The 19,741-nt window shown below is 42.6% G+C and overlaps 1 protein-coding gene across 2 annotated transcripts in view; it reads left to right on the top strand.

Annotated features, from left to right (window-relative positions):
- Window positions 1–19,741, top strand: part of IGHMBP2 (immunoglobulin mu DNA binding protein 2) — an 82,140-nt gene that overhangs the window by 32,221 nt on the left and 30,178 nt on the right. For both annotated transcript variants that reach the window (XR_013346312.1, XM_077818175.1), the window contains exons 7-8: window positions 947–1,094; window positions 6,362–6,536. Coding sequence is in view for 1 of the 2 variants with exons in the window: in XM_077818175.1 (XP_077674301.1) it covers window positions 947–1,094; window positions 6,362–6,536 (323 nt within the window). In the remaining variant the exon portion in view is untranslated. The remainder of the gene's footprint in view (window positions 1–946; window positions 1,095–6,361; window positions 6,537–19,741) is intronic.

The following is a 19,741-nucleotide window of genomic DNA, read 5'->3' as shown; positions in this document are numbered from 1 at the left end:
TATCTGTCTGTCTTAGCCATCTATGGCACCAGTCAGCATAGTATCTATAATCAAAGCCAAGTTTGCTTTTCACCCACTCCCTTCCACAGCAAACAGCTTACTGCTGCAGTTTGAGTGAGCGGAGTTTTTGTAGCCTTTCCAGCTTTCTAATAAGTTTTGACCAGCAAGGAGATAAAACCTTCCAAAGTTGTTTTCCGTTTGGGAGCGCATCATTGCTGTGAGAGGTTGGTGCCCTTCCAAGATGAATTGCAATGGGAGGTGGCTTTGCCAATGCACCACAACCACCAGAGATCAACCATGGATGTTTTAGAAACCTCTGGTTTAATTTTTAAATAGGTGCAACTAAAAAAACCCCTCTCTATTAAAAATATATATATTCTAAATCATTTGTAAAAGTGTAAAGGCAGTTGTTAAAAAGTGTAAAGCTGCTGATTAGGCTAGATGAGTGCAAACAACTCATTTAGCCTTACTGTGTGGAGGATACATTGGAACTTTCCAGTCTGTCCTGAGTAAGGGGCAAACTCCTAGTTACAGCTTCCCATGAGCAAAGCAGAGAACAGAGTGTTACTCTGATGGTCTCTCAGTTCCTCCCCTGCCTCCTCCTTGTGCTGGGAAAGGAGTAATGGCTACAGAAATGAGTAATCGAGATTATTTAGGACAGATCAAGATTAGGCTGTGGATCATGTTTTAAAATTCTAGAGTGTATCCTGCAAACCTCAGTCACATGATAACCATGGGAATAAGGGTTTTAGGGTTGGAGTCATAAGCCTATAGAGCAATCTTGTTTGTTTTTTTAATGAAGTGCAGTTGAATGAAATTCAGTAAATTGCGCTTATACCAGAGATTCTGCTGCTTTCATTGTTAAATGGGCTACTACAAATTTCCTCTAGTAGTCCATTGGACTATAGGCTGTCTTTTTCATCTGGTTTTGATTTCCATTGTGCAGACAAAAACCAAAAAGACCCAGGACAAGAGAGAGAGAAGCCATTTCCGAAATGAGATTAAGGCACTGAGAAAGGAGCTGAAGGAGCGAGAAGAAACTGCTATGACTGAAATCCTTACCCGGGCTAATGTTGTTCTTGCAACAAATACAGGTTAGACATACTGTTTCCTCTTTTGCCTTTAGAAATGTTAGGTCAAATTAGTTATGATTACAAATAAGGTTGTTTCAACAGAGCTTCATAGCTTCATCAGAGGCTCAAGTAGCTAAGAGTCATTCTGTAATAGTAAAAGCAATACGCAAAATACTTCTGTCTGGTCATCTACTTTGCTGTTAAAATTACTTAGGGTATATCTATACTGCAGTCAAAGGTATGATTGTGTGTAGACATGCCCACACTAGCTTTAATCCAACTGGTGCAAGTACCAATAGCAGTAAAGCATGGGCTAGCCACCCGAGGAAGTATCCAAGGTCTCGTGTGGGCTTGTACCAACCCATGCTGAAGCCCATGCCTCTCTGACTTCACTGCTATTGTTATTTGCACTAGCTTTAGAGCAGTGATACTCAGACTGAGGCTCCAGAAGCCACAAGGCTCAGGCACTAAAAAGAGCTGCAGGATAGTAAACACTATGTGATTTAATTATTAACCAATCAGTATGCTTTTACTATGTTATTTACCAATTGTAGAATATTTGATCAGTCGTTTGTTGTGGAAATAATATATATATATATATATATGTATGTAAAAATAGTACATGAAACAATGAATTCACACTATTCTGGCTCTTGTGGGTAATGTTGATTGCAGCGTTCCCTCTAATTTTTTACGTCCATGTGCAGAATGAATTTTCCTTTGTGGACCAATATGGAGGTGATGTGTGGCAGGGGTGGGGCCGAGGGGTTGGGAGTGTGGGAGGGAGCTCAGGGCTGGGGCAGAGGATTGGGGTGCGGGGCAGTGAGGGCTCTGGCTGGGGATGCGGGTTCTGGGATGGGGCTGCGGATGAGGGGTGTGGGAATGGGCTCAGGGCTGGGGCAGAGGGTTGGGGTGCAGGGGGTGAGGACTACAGCTGTGGATGAAGGTTCTGGGGTGGGGCTGGGGATGAGGGGTTCAGGGTGCGGGAGGGGGCTCAGGGCTGGGGCAAAGGGTTGGAGTGTGGGGGTTGAAGGCTCTGGCTGGGGGTGTGGGCTCTGGGGTGGGGCGATGGATGAGGGGTTTGGGGTACAGGCTGCGGCCGGAAGAGAGGACTTCTCCCAGCCCTCTCTTGCTACAGCAGCTTGGGGCCGGGGTGAGAGGAGCCTCTCCCCAGCCACGGCAGCTCCAGCTGGGCTAGGCTGGGCCAGGCTGGGAGAGGGGCACCTCTCCCTGCCTGCACGGCCTTTGCTAGCCTGCTGCATGGCTGCGCAGCTTAGAGGGAAGTTAGGTTGATTGCTAATTTGGCTCCGGAACCACTGAGTTCTGAGTATTACTGAGCTAGAGTAAAGCTCGCTTGTATGTCTACATGTATTGCAACCATACCTTTGATTGCAGAGTCACCATACGCTTAGATCGGGGGGGGCAAACTACAGCCCTAAGCCAGCCTGCAAGCTCCCGCTGGGGAGCAGGGTCAGGGGCCGCACCATGCAGCTCCCGGAAGCCACAGCGTGACCGTGCTCCGGCTCCTACGCACTCCAGTGGCCTCCTCTGGCACTCCAATGGGAGCTGCAGGGGGGGTGCCTGCAGATGGGGCAGCATACAGAGCCGCTTGGCGGCACCTCTATGTAGGAGCCAGAGAAGGGACATGCCACTGCTTCCGGGAGCTGCTTGAGGTAAGCGCCACTCGGAGCCTGCACCCCCCCAGCCTCTTTCCATGCCCCAACCCCCTGCCTAGGCGTGATCCCCCTCCCACTCTCCAAACTCCTTGATCCCAGCCTGGAGCACCATCCTGCACCCCAAACCTCTCATCCCCAGCCCCACCCCAGAGCCCACACCCCCAACCAGAGCCCTCATCCCCTCCCACACCCCAATCCCAATTTTGTGAGCATTCATGGCCCGCCATACAATTTCTGTTCCCTGATGTGGCCCTCGGGCCAAAAAATTTGCCCACCCCTGACTTAAATAGCCAAACTATATGTAATTTAATATCACTCCATGTGGTGGGACTGTATGGTCTGTAATGTCCATGTGTACCCGGGATGGATAGGAGTCTTAGAACTCCTTTTCTCTGCCTTTTCAATTTTAATCTATTTCATTGGTTCTCAGCCTTTTCCCTTATGGAGACCCTCCTCCCTTCTGTCCATTACCTGCTTACCACTGAGCAATATAAGAATGACAGGGTGGTTGCGATTCCCTAGCATCTGTTGGGATTGTGACCCAGAGGTGGAGAATCCCGATGTAATTTCTTTGTGTTATCTTCCTTTGTGTTCTATTTAATGTTGATAAAACAAACTAGCACTGAACCTTCCTACACACACACACTTCGACTATATTTATTATTTAGCACATAAGCTCTTTGGGGCAGGGACTGTCCCTTACTACCTGTTTGTACAGGGCCTAGCACAGTGGAGGCATGATCTCATTTGGGGTCTCGGTGCTACAGTAATACATAGGATAAATAATAATGTATGGCCACTGTGATCACAGCTTTATATAACAAAGCAGTTAACGCTGCCATGTAAAGATAATAAACTATTCTGTGAAAAGCAACATTTGCGGATGTTTCAAGACCTAGTTGCAAACATGAATACCTCCATCGTTTTAAAAAAAAATGTTTATAAACAACCAACACCTTGTGAACTGGCCTAACTCGTTTTACGGACCAACTGCTTGTAAAACGTACTGTTTATATAGCATTATAAGCGCACAAGGCACTTGACAGAGCTATAAAAGACAAAGGTGCCCTGCTATGCGAGGCTTAGCATGGACTGGAATGAGCTCGGTAACAGTGATAGGTCAGAGGCAGAAACAGAGAGAGACGGTATTGAAAGCTGAGGTGAGCAAATAGTGGTGCAGGGCTGGGAAAATTCTCACGTAATTATTTTGTTAAACACAAATCTGTTTTCACTTCTATGTGTGACCCTTTTGTGTTCACTTTCCACAAACATTCCAACTTCAGTAATATGAATACTCCTGAAAAGTGAATTTTCAACTTGAATAGTCACCAAAAGTGACTTTCAGACTGCTTTTGCTTGTAAAATGTGCACTTCACATGGTGGTTAAACAGCCAACACAGTATGAACTATGAATTCTATTTTCAATGAGTGACACTTGTTGTTTGAAATTTTTTCACTGTCCTAGTCAGGTCCATAGGTCACATGTTTCTGATTCCTGATGGGATGTTTTATGTAACTGACCAACAGAGTGAGAAATCGGAATGGAATATTCATTTGTACTTGACACAATGTATGCAGCGTTTGTTTAGTCACCCAATTAGGGAACAGAAACAATACCATGTGACTCAGGGAAGTAACATAGGTACTGATCCTGCCAACCACTTATGTATATGCTTATTTTTAAGCACGTAAGCAGTTCCATTGACATCAACGGGACTACTCACATAAAAGTTAAGCACATACTTAAGTGCTTTGCTGGATCAGGGCCCAAGGCATCAAGAAATGCAACCTGCAATTATTTGGTCGATAACTATTTGAAGAAAAGTATGAATAATTTCAAATAACAAATATATTGAAGAGTTTCACAGGATGGCCATGGACAATTCACGAATAGGAAAATGCCCTATGAAATCCTTGAAATAAATTATTTGTAGGGAAGTGGTCCCTCAGTTCTAGTTGTAACTGTGTGAAAGAAGTGGGGCTTGACCTCTGTCTTTCAATGATAGTGGTACTCTCACTCTGCCATCTCAGCTAGGGTTCTCCCTGCAAACTCATGGACCCCTGCTGGCTTGCTAGCTAATTTTGAAGTCTAAATAACTCGGCTTTGTCAAAAGTCCTTTACAAAACAAGTCAATAAATTACATCAAAAAAACAAAAAAACAACGACCCAATGCAGCCTTGATTTTACAAAGCTGGGATAGTCACAGCATGCGTAAAACTGGAGGTTCAGATAATTCTGGTTTCCCCAGTTATAGAAAGCCTGCTGGCTTACTCAGAACCATCCAGTTAGCAGGATTTATTCACACAAGCCAGACCCCTCTCTGCATCTCTCTGCTGCTAAGCTCAGCAGGAGGAGAGCTTAATTACTGCAACCCTGGGAGACATACCTGACCTTTAGTTAAGTGGAGATCAGTACATTAGAGTCACGCTGTATAGCTAGAATGGTATAGCCCCTCTCTACCCACGCAATTGTAATCTTTCGTTACATATATCTTTTTTGGAGGGGGCTTGGAGCGTGGCAATATATCACATGCCAGGTGCAAATTATACATCCCATGTAACTATAGTGGGTAAGTATATTCTGAAAAAGTTTTGCCTAATAAAAAGAGATTGCACTTAGGCTGACAAACTGTAGCTTGTGTCAGGTGTGTCCAATCTAATCCAAAACTATACACAGACTGTGGTTTATAAAAGAAGAACTAAATCATCTCTAACCTGAGCTGCATTCCTCAGCCCTAGTACAAGATGTTTTAGAAACCAATCTTTCCCTTGATGAATTTGCTCTGAATAATAAACATACAACAGGTTCCTACATTTTATCTCTCTTCCTCACCCCCTTTTCACCCACTTTCATGAATTATTTCACCAACATTTTCAGTGCCTCTCAAATCTAGAGCTCTGCGCAATAGAAATGTAAATTTAATTTAATATTTCGATTGCGGTTATGTCTAGAGACCCTGATTTTAAGGGTTGGAGCCCTGTTGTGCTAGACACTTTAACACTTAATGAAAAGACAGTCCCTGCCCCAAATAATTTTATTTGCTCTGTTACACCTTAGAACATTCGTGGTGTGTTTGTGCAGCATTGTTGATAGAATTGGTTTTCCTATCTATGCTACAATATATTCTTGAGAAGACAGGTAGGTTAGACAAAGCCTGTTCAGTTTAAGGTCAGAAATTCTTTCCCATAGTACATCATTAAAGGCAACTCTCAAATCTATTTCCCTTCTAGCTTTGGTTGTTTGATGAAGAGGGCAGAAGAAAAGTGAGTGCTTTTGCTCTGCTTTGGTGAGATAGTGGAGCATATCGTTCTGTGGTTTTAATTATCTGGTTTTATTGTTGTTTTTAAGATGCTCAAGAGGGCATGGGTGTGAATGCCAAAGCAAAAACTGTAGTTGCAGCCAGAAACTGGCAAATAGCAAGTCCCTTTTTTTTTCCCCCCCCACATGGACTGCAGATTTGAAATTGTGAATTTCTGCAGAGAACCAGCATCTTTGTTACCTGCCTTTAACAGCAATTAATTTGTAAGGGATTTTTTTTAAGAGGTTTGTTTGTGCTCTTATTCTCTCCTTCCAAGATGTGTTAATTCTCTTTTGATTTCTCCGTTGATTAGGTGCTTCCTCTGATGGTCCACTGAAGTTACTTCCTGAAAATCACTTTGATCTGGTGGTGATAGATGAATGTGCTCAGGCACTAGAAGCAAGCTGCTGGATACCTCTGCTGAAGGCCAGAAAGTGTATCCTGGCTGGGGATCACAAACAGCTGCCTCCCACAATCATATCTGACAAGTAAGCAGCATTTCACAGCTTTAGGATCTCCCATTAATTATTCTGGCAGACATTGATAAACATCCCAAAGATTCATGGTGAACAGCACTTCATTAGAACGAGCTGTTAGGTGTGTATATTACACTGGCTGAATTTAATACACATTCATAGTTCCCTTACAGCAACTTTAACTATGGTCCCTTGTTAAAGATTAATGTGTATACATTGCAGCACGCTCTTTCGTTACATGATGAGACAACACCATGTAATTTTACATGCTGGTGACCAAATAATGTAATACAAGGGAATTACGCCTTTTGTATTATCCTAGATGCACGTATATGGAGCTTCTTGTGGTGATGTGTGAATGCTATAGAGCCAAGTAATAAAGGACTTGTAAGATGGTGGCAGGATCTGTGACCTTGCTTAGGGATGCAGTGCTCTTCTGTTGAATTAACCTCTTGGAAGGCGTTTGAACGGTGCATTAAGCTGCTGAGTACATTCTGTTGATTCATTGTGGCAGGTGCAGTTTGGTAATTCCACCAAGATGTAGTCCTGGCTCTCTGGTCAGAACTAGGGGCCATGACATGGAGATCCTGCAGGAAACTAGAAACAGCCAGGCTTGTAAGGAAAAGTTTATGTGAGGATTATTGTTTGAGTTACCAGTAAATGCAAATCCTAGGAATCAGATAAATTTGACTTCATGTGATATGTATAGACTTCATTTGGAGCTGGGTGGAACATATGTTCAGAGGACCCCATTTTAATGCATGTGGTATATGCAAAGGGGAAGATGGTTGCTTTGGCAGCTTTTACGTTGAATTTCCAGACATTTATGTGACGATAATGTGTCCGTTCATTGCATATACCTGGGGTTTAATATAATACATACAAGCGTTTGAGATCTTGAAAGCAAAAGAAAGAATGAAGAGCAAATCAGTCTGATATAGGAACGAGAAAGAGATCATGGACGAAAGAGGAGGATCTCTGTAGAGTGTCGTTACAAATTAGCTAACTGAAATGTGGAGCTGGCATAGCGAGCAATAGAGGAAGAACTAGAGGCCTTTTAGGGGAAAGAGAACCATCGACAGCAGCTAGATACATTTTAGTGGAAGGTGTGGTTAGGAGAATGAAAGGAACGGAAAGTGGATGTGGCTTTCTTGGGTTTATAATGATGGCATGCCCCATATTTCATGTGCATCAAGTCCCCAGGTAAGCAAAACACTCATGTTTAAAGTTATGCACCTTTAACTTAAGTCTGTTTCTATTCAGCAAAGCATTCAAGCACATGCCTCACTGTTAGCATATGAATAGTCCCATTGTGCTTAAAATTAAGCATCTGCTTAAGTGATTGAGGGAATGGGGCCTTAATCAGCAGTTGAATGGAATTGATCTAAAGCCCTATATAGTCAATTGGAGTCTTTCAGTTGACTTCTGTGGGTGTTGGATTAGGGACAGGTACTAAAAAGAGAAATCATGGGAATACACTGTGAAATGAGCTGATGCTGTCCAGACCCCCATCGGGCTCCATCAGAGGATCAAACTTTTCCTTTCCACTGTCTGTAATGGATACTTGCCTGCATCTTTCCATCAATCAAAGTTTAGGTTCTGAAGGATTTAATTTATTGCTTGGGTGTTTTAGTTGGGTTGAATATTTGTTATGAATTACTGCTGGTTTATTGAAAATTAGGTCTAATTTGTGGAGCTCTTCCCTGAGAGCCATAAATCACTAGCATAAATTGTCCTTTTAATATCCTTTCCCAATATTGATTTCCTGCATATTGCTTCCTACATTGTGCACTGTTATGTTTGCTGATCTTAACATGTGAACCTTAATTTGGTTTTATGCAAGCGATAGCTATGAGTCTTTTCACTATATATTGCCAGCTAGATGGATGAATGGCCTACCATATACCGAAACATTTGCGAGGGAGCTAATTTTGTATCTAGAAATATGTACACTTTTAATGTGAATTATTTGTATTAGAGTAGCACCTAGAGAACCCATCTAAAATCAGGGCCCCGGTACTAGGTTCTGTACATGTACCTAGTAATAGACAGTGTCTGACTCATAGAGCTTACACTCTAAATAGACAAAGAAGACTAGAGGGTGGGAGAGAGGAATTAGTATCCCTATTTTACAAATGGGAACTGAGAGGTTAAGTACCAGATTTTCAAAAGAATTTAGGTACCTAAGGATGGAGACAGGTGCTTAGTGGGGTTTACAAAAGCACCAAAGTCGGTTAGGCGCCTAACTCCCTCTGCCATTAATTTATGCGATAGCAAATTTGTGTTTCAATTTATAATGAATTAAATGTTCATGGTGGTTACTTTCAATGCTGCTAACTAGTAGGTACGTTTGAATTTTACAAAACTACTGTAGGTAAAGAGCAAAAGATCGAAAATGAAGGCTTCTAGGGAATCGTGCTTAAATTAAGTTAAACAAGTGCATAAATGTTTGCCTACCATTGTATTTTTATTAAAATCTTATTAGTGGCATAAATCTTTGTCACTTCCAAACAACAGTGTTAACAAAGAAAGTTATTTAGACTTTTGATACATTTTAACAAAGCTATTGTGAATGTCTTGATACAAACAGGCGCCAACGTTTTCAAAAATAGGAACCTAGCGTTGGGTTTCTCAGTTCACATTTCGGCACTGAAGGTTGGATTTTCAAAAGCAGCTAAGAGTACAAGTCCCACAGATTTCACACCCTGAAGAAGGGGCATAGCTTGGTTGAAGCATTTCAGCTATTGTGACTTGTGGAACTTTTAGTGTATTGGAAAGAGGAGTTGGTTACAAATATAGTACAGGCTCTTTGCTTCTTGGTTTTGTGTTGTGGTATTCTCACCGTTAATGAGGACCTGGATTTGTCTAATATACATGAGCATTTTCAGTGTGAGACGTCTTAGCAGGAAAAAAAAATCCCTATGTAAAATCTGAAATTCTGCTAACAGTTGGAAAACAAATTAAAGAAACAAGTACAAAAAAACCCCAAAACACTTCAGAAATTTAAGCCTATAAAATGGTAAGAAAATGTAGAGAACGAACAACATATAAATAAAAAGTCTGATTTAAATGAACAATTCATTTAATTTTTGAAAATAATCATAATGTAAATAAAAGATTTGATTTAATTTTTTTTTTATAAATCATGATTTTTATTGACTATGTCAAAGGGTTTGCTTGGCCTATCTCTCCATACTGCTGATTAGAGTATCTGGCTTTGTGTGATGGATTTAGGCACTCTCTTATTAGTTCATGCGTTCTTTTTCCTTATTAAATTCTGTCATTGTGGTTCCACGCTTATTTATTTAAAATATTAATGCAATCGTATGCCTACTAAGAGGAAGCAATGCGAGTTATCATGTACACAGCTGCAATTATAAAATGACAATACATACAGCATGTGCTTTAAGAACAATTACATTGCAGAGGAGATCCGCAGCTGGTGTAAATCGCCATGGCTCCAAGCGAGTTATGACAGTTTACACCTGCTGAGGATCTGTCCCTGTAATTTCAAAAAGTGTCTTGAGTCATTGCACCTTTTTAAAAACATGAAAGGACTAGGCACTTGTTGCATCACAACCTGAGTAAGGGAGCTAATTCCATAACATGGCAGCCAAAAGAAGCAAAATACATATCTATAACCTGACTTAAATTTCAGAATAGCAAAAACCTCCTATTATAGACGTCCAGAGGATAGAACAACTCAAAGCAGGCTGCTAAGAGATCATTATAAATAAGATTAAAGCAACACATCATCTTGGAGCAATAGGTTCTGATTTGAACATAAATCTTGAGAGGCTGTTACGCAGCACATCCAAATCTCAGACAAACTAGCAGATCTCCCAGCACTAGCCTTGTAGTCAGCTATTGGCAAAAGAAGTTAGTGAGTAACTGGGAAGCCTGGCTGGAACCTTGGAATTCTAGTCTCAGCTTTTGCTGTTGTCTTGCTTTTGTGAGCTTGTTGGCCAAGCGGTTCCATGCCTCTGTGCCTCAGTTTCCCCCTATGTAAAATGAGGATAAGGATGCTTAAGTACATTAGAGAAGTATTAGAAGGATTAATTGTTTAGGGCCAGATAATGAGCTCCTCACTCCCAGCCACGAGCAGTTACATGACTGCATAGTCCCACTGACTTCAGTGGTACTGCTTGTGTGAGCAACTGCTTACGAGTGAGAGGACGGGTTTGCAATCTGGGCCTTCCAGTTTTCTGTCAAATATTGAGTGCTGCATAAGTGCTATGCATTAGTGTTAAAACCTGTCTGAAAAAACTTCAACGCGTTTAAATATCTTGGTTTTATTTGTATGAAGCACTTTTTATGGACATCAGAATTCAGATCAGACTACGAAGCATCCTAAATAGTGGAGGTTGTTTTACTGGACAGAGCTGCATCTTTAGGAAATTTTCAAACACCGTCACTTGTTTAAATAATTTGGGCCAAATTATCAACATACAGAGAAGACATTACCAAGCACATTGCGCTCTGAATGAATTGGTCAGATCCTCAGCTGGTGTAAGTTGCTATAGCGCCTTTGACTTCAGTGGAAATATGCTGATTTACACCAGCTGAAAATCTTGAAAACTACTGACATCTTTCAAGGCGTGCAACTGTAACAAGATACTTAGCCAGCTTGGGGTGTTTACAGGTGCTTCAGCTTCACATTTCACCCTGCACCCATGGCATGCGTGTACCCTGCTGTATATAACTGCAGTATTTCTCATGCACTCATTTCAGTTCCAACACAGCAGGCAGAACCAAGATTAGAACCCAAGTCTCCGGGCGGTCAGCCCAGTGCCCTAGCCACTCGGCAACACTGCCTCACCCAATGGATGAGTGGTCCTCCAAAGTTTTCATATTGCAGCTCACCAAAGGTGAGGATCCTCTCATAGACCCACCCTCCTACTCCCTGTCTCACACCTTCCCTAGGGCTGGGTTACACGAAAAAGTAATAAGGCTATTTGACGGTGACAAGATAAAGCTGAACTGCCTTTTGTGTGATGAGTGCATTAGTTTGGGCGTATTCCCCAAATTTTGTATCTGTGCTGTTCACTCTGCTCCCACCTGTCCCTTAGACCTTGAGTCTCTCAGCTGCCCCTCTCTGATCCCTGAGCTCCAGTAATACTGACTTCCTCTGTCTCATGACTGCCGGTGCCAAGAGCCTTCTCTAGCTCTGGTTATCTGACAGGAGACGTCTTTCTACTTCATCAAGACTCCAGCTATTTGCAAATGCTCTTGGAAATTTGCTCCCTTGCCTGGATGTCTTTAATGTGTCTCTCCCTCTGCTTTGAGTTTTTGTTTAACTTTGCAATGAATCCCTCATAATTTTCACCATTTTCCCCTTCCTGGCCCTGTGTTTACATGTTATGATGTTTAATTTTCCCCCACTCCCTCAGTTGCGCTATTTTGCTAATTAGTTGTTGCAAAGTCTCCAAGTGCCAAGCTGTTGACTTTTATTTTAAGGGAGTTTTGTAGCATCTTCATGCATTTTTTTAAAGCTCTTACAGTACAAATAATTGGACTCTGCAAGAATAAGAAAGGGAAGGGATGGGTGGAAGCCAAATATCTGGTTTTCAACCTTAATGGCATCCTCGTAAACAGTTCTGCAGTAAAATCTGTTGTTATAACAGCTTCTTGTGGACCAATATCCAAGTCTTCTGAATTAGAAGCTTTAGCACTATTTGGATGCTGTGGTACCCAGTGTCCCTCTTTAGGTTTAATAGATTTAAAATAAAACAGAACAGAGAGAATGTGTCTCTAAATCAATATTGTTAACAGATTTACATCTCTCAAGTTACCAGTAAATTATGCTCCAAGGAGTTTACTGTATTAAAACCATTGTTCAAGGCATCTTCAGTACTCTGTAGATCAGTAACCCCCGAGCTTTTCAGACAGGATACCAACTGTGAGCTTGAGCTGGCACCCAGGAGTACAGCTACTGATGCAAGGAGTCCCATTGACTTCAGCCCACTTGGAGGATCAGATTTACAAAGGGAAAGAACTAATTATTTTGTCTAGTGGGTGCTTCGAAAAATAAATCAGATGTTTTAAATAGCTTCTTTTCATCAGGCTTCAAAATGATATAATTGTGCTCCAAATGTATTAGCTGTTGCATTTAACTAGGAGGGTTATCAATCCAGTCTCTGTCAGCTAATCCAATATAGCTACTGGACTCTACTCACGTCTTTATCCTTTACAAACAAATGCTGACAAAGGGTTTGGGGGTTTTTTTTAATCTGTAATGGAAAAGATTTAGAAGGCATTTAAAAGAAATATTCAGCATTACACAATTATATCTCCAGTAAAAACAGACAACACTAATTTAGTATTTTTGTTACCACAAGATTTCTTTGCATCACTTCCACATCTCATTTTAGCAAATTGAAATGGTGTCTAGCAGCCTGTGGATTCAACTGCTTTGCAAACAATGCCAAGCTTTGAGCGGAATGCTGATTCTCAAGATGGTGGAATGGTGGACTTTGCCTTGACCGGAGTGGCCCATTAGTTGTAGCCACAGGAAGAACATTACAGCAGTACAGAACCTTGCACAGTGGGGTTACCAGTAGGATCAGATTTACAAAGTACAGGTTTTAATTGTCATATGTGAGCAGAAATGTAGGCTTAATAAAATATGTAAGCATCATGACCCACGGGGTATGCCTTGCGACACTGCCCCCTTTAGCAGTACAAATAAACCTCAGTACTGGGAGTGTTGATTGTATGGTGTTCACACCTAAGAGCTCCACAGAAGGACATCAGATTATATCAAAGACTGTTGTCATGATGTATGGAATCAGCCCTACTTAAGCAGGCAGCCTTTATTAAATGAAACCCTCTACAGCTGCAGACACAAACGGGCTTCTACACAGCTTGTGTTCCAGCTGTGTCTCCATTGCTTATCAGGGACCATTTCCTCCCTGGAACACTATATAGCACACAGGGGCAATTGCCCGGGCAGACTATACAGTACATATTCTAGTGCTTTCTCCAGTTGAAATTTAAGGGCTAGATTTTTGACTCTGGCTGCACAAAAGTGTGGGAGGTGAGACCCCTTTCTTATACCGTGGCATGGGCTACCTGGACCTTGGCTCTGGGTGCAAAGGAGCAAGTGGGTGGGAAATGGGTAGAGGGTTTCCTCTACCCCCCACAACATGCCAGAGAGTAGAGCTTAGTTGGTTTAGAGATAGGTAGTAATTTGCTGCAGCAGGGATAGCCCAGCAAATTACTATCCTGGGGGAGTATGGAGGGGGAATATGACTCTCAGAGTCACTGTTCCCTCCCTCTGCTGCTTCTGGGTTTACGCAACAGTGCACTGTCCCTGAAGGGTTATGTCCTTGAGAAACAATCTAGTCCTATGTGTCCGAAACACTGTGATTCCTACAACTTCCTATGAGACTATTTCCCAATTTCGGGCCTGCTCCAAAGCCCACTGAAGTCAATGTAAAAAGCATCCCATTGACCTTTTTGGACTTTGGATGCGTGCCATAATGCATCTCATTGTCAAGACGCTTCCTGGTATTCATCCTAAACATTTGCTTTTTTGTTTCATACCAGTCCATTACTCCTCATTATGCTCTTCAAATATTTGCAGATAATTATCATATCCCTTCCTGCTGGTGTTGCTCAGATAAACTTAGCCATATTTAGCTCTTCTAATCATTTGTCATAAATCAATCTGCATCTTTCTGCCACAGAGCTGCCTTGAAATCATCATAGTGTTGCAGCAGCAGTCTTCCTGCTCAGGTATATGATGTATTTGCATGTGGCATCCAAACAAATTTACTTCCATTTAATCACTGAATACCAAATATTGGGCCTTAACTTTCTGTGGTTAGCCACTACAGATCCCAACAATAAGCTGCACCACGTGTTTTATTGCAGTTGTACAGCTTATTCCTGCAGTGATTTAAAAGGAAAATGACTGTGGGGGAGGGAATCATTACAGTACAGTAAATAGCATGCCTATCTTCATAGCCGTTTCAGAAATCTCTTAATGATACCGCACAACATAAAACAAAATGCCAAATGCATGAAACCGATGATACCGTGAGAGATCTAATCCTGTTGCATGGATATTGCTGTAGATGTGCAAAGAATGCCAAAGCATTTTACAGACATATGTGAGTTAAGCCCTCTTTGTGTATGCAAGTGCTGTTACGAGATGGGGAAGCCAAGGCCCAGAGAGGTTAAGTGACAAGCTCAGGCTTGCACAGTGAGAGTCAAGTACTGAACCAGGAATCAAACCCAGATCTCTTGACTCCCTGTGCTGTGTCTTAGTGACAAGACCATCTGTACAAAAATAGCCAGAGAATGAAAATGTATTGGCTAGAAGCTTTTAATGGTACTTGGTTTTACAGATAATAGTACAAGATTGAAGAGAGGAAGTCATAGCTCCATCCTTTCATGAGTCCCAAAGTAGTGTCATTTTTTAAAATATAAATTCAATTCAATAACCTTATTTAATCCTGGAAGTACTAACGATCCCTTTTATGGCCAGCCCAGAATGTGGCTGGGCAGCTGGGGGTGGAGTCACACGCTTGGGTAGGCCACGGCAGCCCTCCTTGGCTATGAAAGATACTAATCGTTCATTTAAAGAACTTCTTTCTTTGTGCTAGCTGACGAGGGCTTGCCTGCAAAAGAGCAGCAGCAGGCAGCGGTGGCCTCTTTGGAGTGGAGAATGGACCATTCTCATTGGCCTCTGCCATTCACAAAATGCCGTCGTCCAGCAGAACAGGATACCTGAGGATTGTACAGGTTATATCCCATCACCCTCTTCTGGGATGGGCTAGAGTACACATTGGGCAGTGCCTGAAAAATCACCCGGCAAGTCAGGTCAGGAAATGAAGGATAATTTAAACAACTGAACTGGCAGGGGACAGTTGAATAGGCCCAGACTGTAAGCATCAGGGCTTCACAGCTGAAATCTGGCTCAATAGTCTTCCTCCTCCAAACAGTATAATTGGCTCTTCAGTTACAGGAATAGTATAAGCAGTTGGGGTCTTACTTCTGTGTCTTAACCTCACGATGGCACCTCCAGCAACTCCTTTTCCCCCTCATCAGTGTTTCTTGCAACGGAGCAATATCACCAATATTACTCTCTGATCTTGTTAAAGTTATCCCTGCTTTTGTGCCCTCCCCATTCAGTTGCTGTGATGCCCTCTCCGTGGGGCACCTTTGGAGGCAAATCAAAAGCTGCCCTGAGAGTGCTTGCAGTGCACGTGTGCTCCAAAGACTTCCCTGGCTCCTGATTGGCTTCTAAGTGCAATTCAAGGCATGGATAGTCTGAAAAATCAATTTAAAAATGAAGGGATGATAAAAAGAGACATTTAACAGAATGAGGAAAATAAAAGTAAGTAAAAATGCCCGGGGGTGGGCGGGGCGGACACAGTTTTTATGTACCTCTCAAAAACTGGACCTAACAGAGTGTGTGCCTGTCATCCTCTAGGCCACTTGGCTTGCATGTTGTATCACTTTCCTCCCCAAATAGTGTTCTAGCAGCAGGACGGCATTACTTTTCTAAACAACCTTCCAACCAATCTGTTCTGGATAGTGACTGGATTATTTGTGTCACTATCCAGACTGTAGTTTTGCTGTGTTTTACACCAGCTTCGCCGTGGGGAAACTGGGTTGGAGGAAGCTTCCTCACTCAGCAGTGCTGGAGACATGCTGGAACTCTGGAACTTTTTTTAGGAGTCAAACAGGTGGCTTGTGGTTCTTTAAGTACTTCCAGTGCTTGTGTTCTGGCACTTCTCAAGTGCTATATTCACCTCCTGATCCTCCGTTGTGTGTGCTTTGAAAATTGCAGGCAGGGGAGCATATGGTTGCAAATCCCAGTTTTTTACTAAGGGACTGTTCCTAGTAAGAAATCATTTCATCTTCAATCAAGAAGAGTGCCACATTCTGGAAAGGCTCCAGTCTGTAGCCCTCTAAATCTAGTACCAGCCGTCCAGAAAAGGATCAGTGACCAACTGAGTTGCAGCAAATATCTTTTGAAAGGCATCGGAAGTAAGGCTCCCAGAAAAGTGCATTGGAGGCCCAACACAGCCTGCGTTAGCCTAACACATCAATCTAAAACCCATCTCGTCTAAAACATTTTGAACTGTCCCCTGTTGCGTTTAGTTCCTTGATTAAATCCCTTCACAGGGACATGATATGTGGCTAATAGACGGGTATTGATGAATTAGTGGTGATCTGATTCAAGATGCAATTTAAAATGAGATTGCTTTCAGTAAAGTGACTCTGTTATGGACAGTGTATGACACTATTCCTCATAGGACATCCATGTTCTCAGGGACTTCCACATTAAATATGATCCACTGAGAAGTCAAAAGACCGAGACCAAGATAATAAAGTGGTTTTGTGTCCCTCAGTATTTCAATGCTGAGCTTGAGACATCTTAATGGGGCCCAATTTTCATAGAACAGGTGCTCAGCGTGTTTTAATCCCAACCTTGATTTGGCAGGGAAATTCTGCAAGTGAATTCTGCAAATTCTGCAAGTCTTGCATCATAATGTCTCTCTTTATATGCAAAGTATGATGAGTGCAATTTGACAGGGCACACGATGAGTTCCATTGGGTTGGGTGACTTTAGCTGTGCGTTTCCTGACTTCCTAGTTTTTAAGTGTGACCTTAACTTTGACTTTCTATGTGTGTTTTGAGAGAACTACAATTTTCCCCTAAAGACTTTTTGTCTTAAGTAACTGATACTTATAACTTTAACTCCATGTATGCCTGGGTTTGCTTCAGCAGCATCCCTGCATGGCCCATCAGGACATGACTCATGCAGCCACAGACATCCAAGGTAGCGATGCTTTAGCCCCGTGGCCAAATCACACTTCAGTCCAGCCCCTTTCAGCGTATTAAGGTTCAAAGAAAACCAAGGACAAAATACCACAGCTCAGAACAGGGTGGTCTGATGAACCTTTGGTGGGACCCTGCCCTTCTATTCAAGGCTTGTCTTCAAACGGTCTTTGTTTCCACCGATTCCCCAGAGGCGGGTTGTCCCGTCTAGCAGGAGGCTTGTCCAGCCAGTAAGCTAGCTCAGTCTCTGAGTGGCAACTAGGCTTCTCTCACATCCGAAGCAGAGCTCTGCTCTCCGTCCTGGTCAGCCCTGAGCTTGACTAGGTCGCCTCCTTTTGACTCCCCACTCCATCCCTGGCATTTGCTGTGGGCTCTGTGTAACCTTCTGATGGCCATTGTGGGGCTACCTGTCTTGGCACCCCTTGTTTCATGACTTTTTTGGAGTGGGACTCAACAACTGGAGAGACTAATTGGATAGTGAAATAACAGCAAACGTTATTAACAGCTGAAAGATTTCTAAATTTATCCTCCTCATTAATACACCCCCCTCTCCCGACACAGACATACACAACATACACACCCCAGATGCACACAGACCAGCTGTATTGGCTACAGCTACACCCCAGGGCTACAGACTCATTTTCACAAGCTTGAATTTCTTCAGCCCACCCTGCAGTTCTGCCCCTGCAGCCCGGTTCTGGCCCCCTAGTGGATACACAGGACCCTGGAAACAGTGTTGTGAATATCTGTATAGGGGTTGTATTTCAGAGGAGAGGGCATGTTCTGTTACTTCGCCTATGTTTTATGAGATGCCATTAAAAGAAATCCCTTAGAACATTTCTTGCCTGGTATTAAAAAGAGAGGTTTTATTGCAAATACTCCATGGGGTCATCTTTAAACATGATCCTTGGTTCACTTATTAGATTTGTAAAGAATTTTTCAACTGAGTGAGGGTAAAAGAGCCTCTTTGTTTGGAAAGACTTTAATCTGTTAACTTGTTACATGCAGTTGAACCTGTCAGTGATGTACCAAGAGGTATTTTTACATTATTCATCTGGAGCCGAGTGCCAAATCTCCTGAACCAGTGCGACTTGATTTGCCTGACGTGGCTAATGCAGCCAGCTGCTTCCCTAACATAGAACTAGAGTCCACGTCTCAATAAGTGGCTTGTTTTTCATTAACAGTGGCAGATATTCAGAGGGCTGGCAGGCCCAGGGTGTTGGTAATGAGAATCAAGATAGTAAGTACAGTAAGCAAAAGGGGTTTGCTCTCTGGCGGCCTATGTGAAGCAAGTTGGTCTCAGTCCAGTTTCTAGTGGTCTGGTATCCACGTCACAGTTAGCACTGATGACTGCCTTTGTTGATAGTGTGATTAGAAACCACAAGGACTGAATGTGAATGGAACACAGCATCCTCTCACCCCTGGAGGTGGCCCTGCCATGGTAAGATTGGGGTAGATTGGCTCAGCATAGTAGAAAAGCTTAGTTTCCTAATGCCAGATTTGTTATGTGAATAAATAGCAGACTCCAGGGCCTTTTTCTGATTGACACTACAACTCCTTAATCCTGCCAGAGCAAGGCAAAAAGGCCTTCTTATCAATCAGAATCAGGCCCTTCAGACTCCTGGGCTCTAAAACCAGCCCCTTTCATCAGCACTAAAATGATTGTGTGTAAGGGATTGTCTCCAGTAGGAAATTGACCAGATTAGCTGTTCTGGAATAATTATTACAGAACAGTTATTCTGGACGCTCTCATTCCAAAATAAGAGTATCCACATGGGGGCTTATGCTGAAATAATTATCCTGCAATAGCTATTTCAGTAAATGTCCCAGTGTAGCCAAGCTCGAACATAGATCAAAATTAAACCCAACACTCTATAAACAAACGACTTGATTCAAATGACCCCTGCATGTGGCCGGAGGGGATTATCTCAGTTCTCTCAGGTGATAATTATGCCTTTTACTTCTCACTAAGAGTTAATTGGCCCTACTGTTGCTAGGCCCAGAACAATCAATAGTGGAGTCTACTCAGATCAGAGTCTATCCAACTTGATTCTACTTTCCATACCTCACTTGCCCTAGGTTTTCTTTGTTGTTTATTGTTCAGTCATCACTGATTCTCCTCCTGCTTGCCTCAGGGCTGAGCTAACAATTTTCAGGACCGCAGCAGGGCAGAGAGGAAGATGAGGGATCAAGCTGTGAGTTACTTCCCCATTCATTTCTGCTCCTGGAAGGGAAGATCATTCTGGTTTAGTCGTTCCGTTTGTTCCTAAATCAACACCTGACCACAGAGCCCCAGTCCATTGATTGCATTGTTCATGCCACAGTTTTGACTTTACTTATCCTGAGTACCAAAACTTTTGCTTTTTCTTTGCTGGTTATTTACACAGGTGTGGTAATAAAATTACTACCTGGCCAGAAGGGTC

This window comes from Eretmochelys imbricata, chromosome 6 (genome assembly GCF_965152235.1).
Source record: "Eretmochelys imbricata isolate rEreImb1 chromosome 6, rEreImb1.hap1, whole genome shotgun sequence".
NCBI lineage: Eukaryota > Metazoa > Chordata > Testudines > Cheloniidae > Eretmochelys > Eretmochelys imbricata.
This window is presented reverse-complemented; position numbering and strand designations above follow the sequence as displayed.